The 10,178-nt window shown below is 32.6% G+C and overlaps 2 protein-coding genes across 3 annotated transcripts in view; one reads left to right on the plus strand and one right to left on the minus strand.

The window, feature by feature from the left end:
• Window positions 1–1,623, plus strand: part of LOC106467675 (leucine-rich repeat-containing protein 40-like) — a 72,274-nt gene extending 70,651 nt beyond the window's left edge. For both annotated transcript variants that reach the window (XM_013928050.2, XM_022395886.1), the window contains one exon: window positions 1,110–1,623. In XM_013928050.2, coding sequence (XP_013783504.1) covers window positions 1,110–1,215 — 106 coding nt within the window. In that variant the 3' untranslated portion in view covers window positions 1,216–1,623. The remainder of the gene's footprint in view (window positions 1–1,109) is intronic.
• Window positions 1,103–10,178, minus strand: part of LOC106467678 (beta-galactosidase-like) — a 19,165-nt gene continuing 10,089 nt past the window's right edge. The window contains exon 2 of the mRNA XM_022395885.1: window positions 1,103–1,182. Within this exon, the coding sequence (XP_022251593.1) occupies window positions 1,174–1,182 (9 nt within the window). The 3' untranslated portion in view covers window positions 1,103–1,173. The remainder of the gene's footprint in view (window positions 1,183–10,178) is intronic.

Consider the following 10,178-nt stretch of genomic DNA (forward strand, 5'->3'; position numbering starts at 1 on the left):
TAATTAAGAAAGGCATCCAACGGTTCCCATGGCCAAGTCAGTCACGTGATATGAACTACATTGAGCATGTTTGGGCCATACTTGTTCAAGCAGTGAGAAGAAGTTCCAGAAAACCAGCATCCCATGGAGAGCTACTCGATATTTTGCATGCAGCCTGGGTCAAGATCGTACAGGAGAAAATTGCAAAACTCATCGATTCCATACCAGAACGAGTCAAAACACTGAAAAATGCTAGTGGCAAATCGTCTAAGTATTGATGCACATTTGTAAACATTTTTGTCAAATTGATAATGCGAGATAAATGACTATTTAAAAACATCATGGTGTCTATTTACTTTTGAGATGTCTCTGTATAATTTTGATATGGTAAAAAAATTATTTTTTATTGTATGCAAGTGATTATAAGCACATTGAAACTGAATGTGGCATTTTTCAAATCAAAACAAAGATAAAATAAAAACTTACAATAAAGTTTTTATAAGAATGTAGAAAGACATAAAAATCAGCCATTAAATTATAAGTCCATGGTAAGCATTTGACATTGTTTCTTTAAAAATATTACTATCAACTTTTTTAGAATTTTCAAAATTGAATTCATAAAAATAAGATATTTCATTTGCAGATGCTACATAATCTGTATGAAGTTTATGTGCAGTTTTCAACAAGTTCACCAGTAGTTTCCTCTTTTGCTATGCAATAAAACTTACAATAGGCACATCAAATCAATGCATCCAGACAGTTAAAAGTTAGATAAACAATTTTATAAAAATGTCTCTCACTGAATATATTTTCTTTTTCTTTGTAATCTGTTAGAAGTTAAATCAGGTTCTATGTAACTGTCTAGGGTATTATATGATATGATACCATAATAATTATGAAAAAATATGGATTAAGTAAGTAAACATATTATTTATATCTTTTTATTTCATAAAAGGCTTCAACCCTTTATACACTAAATCCACTCCTTAAACTCAGGGATAGTGTCAGTTTATTAGAAAACTTTTAAGAAAATTGTCTTTTACTGCTACATCTTTAAAATAGCAGTAGTATTTTTTTAAGTTCAGTGTTTTTAAAAGACATGTAGACATATTTTAAATTGTACCTTCCAGGTCTTTACAACTGGAAGGAAACCCTTTCCGCAATCCTCGACCATCAGTTCTGGCAAAAGGAACTCTAGCTCTTCTAGAATATTTGAGAGACAGAATTCCCTGTTAAGCACACTGTAAATATATACTTGTTTATTAAGCAAGATGATCTATAACAATTTTTATTTTTTTAATTGGACAAAGGAGTCAGAAATTTATTACTTTTTTGCTGTTATATTTATTTATTGTTTTACTTTTACGTTTGGTATCAGGAATTGGATTAATGTGTCACATGTTTTTTCATTTCAATATACTTTTTGTAGAGGTTTGGTCCTGCTAAATTATCTTTCATATTCATTTCAAAAGAACTTCCTAATTTTTTTTTATTCTACATAGATCAGTGAACTGTTACTTTTTTACATATGGAAATCAAATTAAGTGAACAAACTTAGACAAAGAATACTTTTATGTGATGCTTAATAACCACTATCTTTTAACTGAGTATATTTGCAATACTAAGTGTAAGATTACCTGAAATGAAAAGAAGGGTTTCTTTGTATGTAAATTGTTTAATATGACTTGTGTTTTCTTAGTTCATAGCTATTGAAACATCTTAAAAAAATATTTTTCACATGAACCAAGGTACATAACAAAAGTTTCAGCTAGTATGTGTTACATATATCACACCTCAAGATTATTTAAATTGAAAAGCTTGTCATTAAAGATGTTTTACCATGTCTATGAAATTTGGAACTAAAATACTTGATTCATGATGACAAGGAACCCACTTGAAGTAAATATATATAGTAGAGACTGCTGATATGGCTATAGAAAACTTTTGTTTGAAAAGCACAAAACAAATAACATTTCAACCTCCTTGACCTAATGGTGATGACCTAAGGAGGTCAAAACATTATTTGTTTTGTGCTTTTCAAATGAAAGTTTTCTATAGCCGTATTAGCTGTATTTACATATAAAATACTTGATATTTAATACATTTAATATTTCATTAAAAAATAAAAATTGGATTACTCTAAGATATTCTGCATAGTAGTAATATGAGTATTTGTTACAATTATGTTCTGCTCTTTTTTTTCAGAATTTAAGAAATTTAAGTACATATAAAGAGCTTGTTATAACTTCATTGCTTATTATTGTAAATGGAATTCGAGATAAACATTTGTTATACCATTATTTAGAGTGTAAGTCTTTTGGTTAAAGCATTTTCGTCAGCTGCTGATAAAGCTGCAACCATGAACTGATCTACTGGTTTTAGTAAAAGAAAATGAGACAGTTAATATTGAATGTGTTTATTCTGTAGTTTATTTCTCTGTTAAAGAGTTCTATATTTAAACATTCACTGTGTTATATTAAGACTAATTTTCTTTTTCCTATTACTCATACCTTATATGTCATGCAAAATGTAGGAATATCATTATATCATTAAAATTAGGGTTAGTCTCTTTACTAAAATTTTTGTGTATATCTAAAAGACAATTTGCTAGCATATGTTCTGAGGAGTTAAATTATCATACACATTTAGGCCAAAAATTTTGGTATGTTTAATAATCAAAATTGTTAGAGTTACTAAATATTAAATTATATTATGAGTTTTAGTATTTCTAAAACTCCATCAACAACCGAAACTTAAAAATCTCTATCTTCAAAATTTTTTAACTTGTATGTATTATTAATTGTAAATTGCTAGTCTTATAAATTAGTTACTTAAATCAATTAAGCAAGACAAAAAGTGAGTTTAGTAGTTGTTTTTTCAGTGTTTCTATGTAAAATATGTCAAACTTAACAAAGTGATCTTTTTTATTGTTAGTAAATACATTTCTTAGGCATTTTTTTCTAAAAAGTTAGATTTGGTGAAGGTTTTTGTGTATATAGTTTAGGATTTTTTATTTTTTTAGGAGTACAGATTATACAGTATTTCACATAAGTGTGGCTTGAAAATATTTTTGTGCATTGAAATTTCAAAAATTGTACTTGTTTTATATTGGCTATTGTATATTTCTCCACCGATACTGTACAGAGAAACACTAAAGAAGGTTTAATTTTTCCTTACAAGAAAACTCCACATGTGTTTGAAACAACAAGCTACAGCATTGTTTACTTTTTGATATATTAAAAATATATTATATTTGAGTTATTTTTTGTACTATTTAAATATTAGAGATTGTTTTTTTATTATATTGGTTCTTGTATGTTTTTATTAAGATGTTAAATAAATTTTATTGGCAGTTATATATATATAAATGTATATTTCTTTATGTATATAATTAATTTCAGTAAAAAGCATGAACAGAATCACCCAGATATAAAGTTCAAATATAAAACAGGAGATCAACAATTTTTGCAACAATTAGGAAAGCTTATGAGCTTTCAGAAGTGACTTATCCAGTGAAATGTCAAAGTTTTTGCCCAAGAAATATACAAATCAACACCTTAAAATATAATTTCTACATAAAATAATATAAAACAAACAAATTTACAAGAATAAAAGGATAAAATCAACATCTAAGATTACATTGAATCTGTATGATAGTAAGATTTTTGACAAAAATATTTTATATGCTCTAGTGCCAGCCTTCTTAAAACTTTGAACAAAAAGGCTTTTATCTTGATTAAGTGACTGAATGATTCCAGACCATGGAAATTTATTATTGGGATTCTTGCTGATAATTATAAACATTATTGTAATGACATACTTCCTAATGAATATACTAAAACAACAAATCTACAGCTAGTGAGGTACTTGTTCACACTATATTTCTAAGTGATTTATACAGTTTGTTGCTGACTAGGACCCCAAGAAAAGGTCAGCAGCTGCCACAGACAGCCAATTGCAGTCAAGGTGCCATAAAAAAAAAATATGAATGTCAAGATTATAACTTCAGGACTATATATAATACCTTATCTAAATATAACTGACACACCCAGACAAGTACCTGAAATTCAGTCATAGTAAAAAAAGGGGTTAGTTTGTCAGTACAGCAGAGCAAAATGTATTTGTAGAAAGCTTCGTTTATAGTTAAATGAAGATATCCATCTTCATAACCAGTGGTTATGTAGCACACTTCATCAAATAAGCTACCAGAATAACAAACTCCTCTAAAGAAACTTAACCACAAGCCAGAATCAATATTCTGTTTTTTTTCCAAAATTAAGCTGCAATATTCAGAAAATCTACAGAAACTTTCAATTTTAAGTTTGCTTTACATTTAGTAATACCATATAAAGCAATTTGACCCTCTCCATATGAGCTTGGACATTTTTACCAATCTTGCAGCCACCATGAAACTATACAGATTATAACTTTTAATTTAGTAAGTGCACCTTTACAATGTGATGGAGTCAGTCTGACTCAAACTCTGACTAGTCTCAGTGTAAAACAATTTTCATGTTAAGATTAAAAATACTCTTTTCATCTTACAGCTTTCAAATTTCATCTAAATAATCTCTAGAACCTCCTAATGAATATCAAGTTTTTAGTAAAAGTTACAGTAATGATTTATGTAATGCATGAGCTTCTTTCAGAGAAATTAATTTATGTTTTTATTTAATTTTGTTTTTCATTTAACTTAATATTAAAGTTTATAATTTTGACATTTTAGTTACTTTTATAACAACAAATGAAAAATATACATAAAAAAACAAGAAATTTAGTACATACACTTGAGTCTTGTACTTTTTTTAGTTGAAGACTCGAGGTGTCAACAAAAGTTAACCCTAATTTTAGCTAGAGTTGTTTTACTGAATTTTATTTATTTCAAATATTCAACTTAGAACACAAAATAATAACGCATATAACATCCTATAACTATTATAATTTAAGTGACTTTCTAAGTAAGCTATGAGTGTATTAAAATAATTATCATAGCTGGTCGAACTGAACTCAGTGACAGCAACTTTGAATCTGTCTGTGGAATAATTCAAAAGCTGTCACATGAAATAGCTAGCATTATATATAAATCAGTTAATTAAAATATTTTCATTTTATTGGTTACAAATACTGTAATAGCAGACATCAAAGAGAAATATTGGCATCTTGTGAAAGACATTATGTAGGTTGAACTTCAGGTTTATTTCAAGTAAAACTTTAGATTATGTCTAAGCAATATCTATAAGTTTGTAATTTGAATTAAAATTCAAGCTCAAATAGGAGATGAAAAATTATCTACATTGTGCAACTTGGTTGAACAAGTGTCACATAATACATAAAAGTGAAGACTGAGAACTTAACCCTTTGACTGCAGCTACTTTAAACGCACGTGGAATTTTTACGAGCTGTACACTGTATACATCACACTCGCATTCAACTGCAGGAGGCAGCCCGCACCCGAAATGGAGAATCAGCAGTCAATAGGTTAAGTATTTTTTTTTTTAAATTAAAACTTAAATAATATTAAGATTTGATTTATTAACTATTTTCTATGCCAATTTTATTGACATATATTAATAATAAAATAGTTTAATTAAATTTTGAATACAACTGTAAAAAAGCTGTGAGATGTGCACTTTTACATACTTTCGTAAAACAGCTTACTCCTCATCTGAGAAACACGGGAACTATCTACAAAGAACAGACTTCTAGAATAATGCATTAACAAGCTTAAATATGTTGTTTTACTGATGAAAATCTGTACATCAGCTATTGGTCAACACCATATTACAATAAGATATAAAATAGATAGGAAAAACTGTAGAATTATTGAGAGCAAATAATAAGAAAAGCAAGATTAAAGAATACATTGAGACCAAAATATAGAAAAACTGAAAAGAAATTTAAAGTTAGAGATCAGCATTCTATGGGTAGCAATGGTCCAGGAACAAAATAGAATCAATCAATCAAGAAACAGAAATAAAGAAAACTGAAGAATTCTCTTTAGAACTACATTACCTTATGCCAATCCTAACAATCACCAAAACTGAGGACCATCAAAGCAACCTAAGAACAAGCTCATAAGGTAGTTTGACTGTATAAATTACTAACAGTTCTCTACCTTCTCAGTGTCTTTTTAACAATGGTTAATGTGTTTTTTACTTAATGCTAATTGAAGTTTATATTTGACAATACATTCTCAAATAAATAAAACATAACTCTTACTTCCAGAATACAATTTTTATTATAACTTGATATTTTTGTCTGAAGACTTTTTCAGCAGTTTCATCCTAAAAGTGTTATAACAGAATGCAGTTCAGTTATATGATAAAGTGGAATGCAGTTATGAGTAAGTCTCATGTATTCACAGCATGAATTTCTCAGCTAATTTCAAACATTTTACTTTGTTTGAAATTATATTTTTCTAATAATATTTTCAAGCAATGGTGGAAAGCAGTGTGTGTACGTGAACATTGTAACTAAATCTAAGTAAAAGATAAATTTGTTATCATAGTACAACAAGAAATTCTTTAGCAAGTTTGTATTTATTACAGACAGCTCAAGTTCATGAGATTGTTTTCAGAAAGACAGTTATTGAAATCGAACAGTAGAAAGCTTTGAAACTTATATGTTAACCTTACATGTTTGATGGATAGATGACTGATGAACCAACTTCAACTGTCTTGTTTCCACCAACCAACCAAACTTGTTTATCACCTTCTTAGTTGCGTATGCATACATCATTCGAAATCGGTCTATTTGATACTGTGTTTGCAAACACATCAAGGCTTTAAGGGGACAGTACATTTAGCCTTATATCTCCAGAAGGCTTTCAGTCATTTTCAGGAGGAGGAAGGATGTTATGCAGATCAGAGAGATTCCCAGAAATGATGGGAAACTTGGGCTGTCTGTCATAAACTTTAGGTTGTTTTCTCTGGATTAAAATAAAATTCTTTAATTTTACTATGTAAAGAAAATCAACTGTAATTTTACTAAAAGTTTTCAATTTGATAACTGATTACCTATTCATAGCAGGTTAAGGTTTTGCATATCTCTCACAGCTTCTTCTGTATTAGCAAACTTGTCTCTACTATCTATATATATATATGTATGTATGTATGTATCTGAACATACTTTATATGTAGCTTGATATGTAATTTTATCTGGAAACAATCATCAAACTGTATTCTGGGGTTTTGCATTTATTTTTCAGGCATTTTGATTCTTTATAAGTGAACTTTATAATAACATATAAAAGTGATATCCATGTTTTTGAGCTATTTTGATAAACTAATTTGTCTCACATTTCAATATTTTGTGATTTTGTTACTTATATATATGGTACTTTATATAAGGCAAAATACTGAATTGTAAAAAAAGTTAACATTTTTCTCCATTGAAAGTGTATTTCTGATAGAATCTTACTTCTTTTAGTGCCCTCTATATGTGCAAATTTTCACTAGCCTTGATACTCTTACTTACTCTCACACGTTTTCATGTGAGGCAGCTGCATGACAGTATGCAAATGAGCATGCTACATGACTCCCTCTATGCCCCTTAGTACAAAATCATTGGTGTAGAGTTGCTAGGGTGTGACAGACTGTAAGGGGGAGTTCAGTCTCAACCAACACCAACAAAGTGGTAATAGGAATATCCGACCAATGATAGGAAGAAGGTCCTCTACTGTTCAGAACACAGGAACTGGAAGGAATGAAAATTGTTCATTCCAAGGACCTGCATCATCATGTGTGCTTGTCCAACACCATAATTCCAACATCTGGTTTACAGTAGGAAGGCAAACAGCAATTTAGGGGTTCAGCTCAAGTCCAGAACCAGGCGGCATTAGAAATGGATCATTCATTCTGTGGTAGGAGGGTACCTGGGCCACTCACATGCGAGGAATAATGTGGCTGGTACAGCTCCAAACAACACCAGTACCTCCTACGTACCAACATCTGGATGACGGTAGGAAGGAGGGTGCCCAGTTGGAGGGGTGAACTGCATTGTAGAGTCCACGACCATGCGGCATCTGGAATAGTAGAAGGAGTGTCTATACACCAACAGAACACCACTGCCCTACTCTCAAATGAGTGGAATTGAGTACATTCAGGAGGAAGTTTCCATGGTCCACCACCCAAGCAGCTAGGAGCTGATAAATGTTACAAACTCCTGTACTCCACTGGAAGAAGGGGCGATGTGTTGGAGAGTGTCGAGGAATGCAGAACCAGAAATAGTGTAATGGGTGACTTTGAAACCTTATTTTGAAAAGCAGATTGTTCCTGATTCAGTCAAACAAAGAAGCAGCAGAGATGGGCAGCAATCCCTTTCTGAATTACTCATGTTGGTCCATGAGTGTACAATCTGGGGCAAACATACTTATGAAGCGAAACACTGAGAGGAAAACCTACAAACAGTTTTGAAGAACAACTGATCTCAATGATGAATGTTATTGACCTGAGTGGTTGTAGAGTGCGAGTTTAAGACTAAATATGCCTGGTCAGGGATCATTATATTCGAGAAAGACCCCTGTAGAGAAAAAAACTAGAAAAATATCACCTAATCACTCCTAGAGAATTGTGGAGCTCAAGATGGCAATGGGAGGTAGACAGTAACTTATACAGTAGGAAAAGGTTAGATGATGAAGATTATGTGAATAAATGTATGGGGAGTGATCCACATGCCAGCACAAACTATAACCTCTAACAGACAATGGAAGTGGGCAGCCAGGGACATAGTAAGGTGACAGATTTGATGGGAGGACACTTTGAACAGACAACAATCATCAGGAGATACAGAAAAATAAACTGGCACACTCAACCCATAATGGTTGTTTGGTGCTTTATGGCACAAAGCAATGAGGCTATCTGTGCCAAACAACTGGTAAAAACAGTGAAAGTAAATTAAAGAAAAGTGTAAAAATACAGTGAGTTAAAACCAATATATGTCGAAAAAAGATTTATATATAATTAAAAATACAATCTAATCGGACAGTGTCACCATTACCAATGACACTGTCCAACCTCAGGGGTAAACTCTTAGAAAACATGTGTCTAAAATGGTGCCGCCGCTCACGGTCGTAATGATAGCACAATAGTAAAATGTGGGCTATTGTGACTTGAGTGTCACAATGGCAACACAACGATGGGTCAATACCTGATAAAAGAAAATGATGGGTTAAAAAACTGTGACCAATGCGTAGCCTTGCCAGGACTACTTCCTCCTTCCGATCCTTACGGAAGCAAGACGGCCAAAGACCAACAGAAGGTTTGATCTGGAAAAGCTTGTTAAGACATTGTTCATCCCAAGTCGATTGCCAACTGGCATGAAGCCGCGCATTGAAGACAGGACCATAGTCCATGTATGGGACAGGCACGGCCGTGATGGCACCAGAGCAGACGGACTTAGATGCGGTCTCAGTGAGCTCGTTCCCGTGAATACCGATGTAGCCAGGGATCCAGAAAAACTGGATGGAAACAGAAGATAGAGAAAAGTGGGCCAGTTGATGTTGAATATTGAAGAGAACAGGGAGAGAACTAAAGTTAAGCGATTCCAGGGCCAGTAGAGAGCTAAGAGAATCAGTGTAAATAGTACAATTACTGTATTGCATAGCTTCTACATAAACCAGGGCAAGAGAAATAACATACAACTCGGCAGTGAACACAGAAACTGTAGAGGGGATCCTGCGAGCAACTACCGAGCCACAGCACACCATGGCAGAACCTACAGAGTCACCCGATTTCGAACCATCCGTGTAAATAGGAAGCGAAGAATGGCTGAAAAGATGTTCAGCAAAAAGAAGACGGCACTTCCAATCGGGAGTATCCGCTTTCCTCAGATAACTCAAGGAAAGGTCACAGGAAGGGATGGTAATAAGCCATGGTGAAATGGGCTGATCATTGGGGACAGCAATGTCATCGAATGCCATACCCAATTCAACCAGTTGTGCCTTGATACGAAGGCCAAAGGAAGGAATAGCAGACCGTCTGTTCCGAAAGAACATGACACATCGTGGAAGAAAAACACAATCCCAGGTGGGATGCCATGGTAAGGATCAAAACTTGGTAGCATATTGTAAAGAAAGTTGCAAACAACGGAGGTGAAGAGGATTGGAGAAGTGCAAAAAGCCGTGGTGTAGAGCCGAAACCACAGATAGTGAATGGGGTCCAGCGTCTTCAAGGCCGAAGTCTTGGCAGAACCATCGACCA

The sequence above is a fragment of the Limulus polyphemus genome, unplaced genomic scaffold (genome assembly GCF_000517525.1).
Source record: "Limulus polyphemus unplaced genomic scaffold, Limulus_polyphemus-2.1.2 Scaffold2703, whole genome shotgun sequence".
NCBI classification, from domain to species: domain Eukaryota; kingdom Metazoa; phylum Arthropoda; class Merostomata; order Xiphosura; family Limulidae; genus Limulus; species Limulus polyphemus.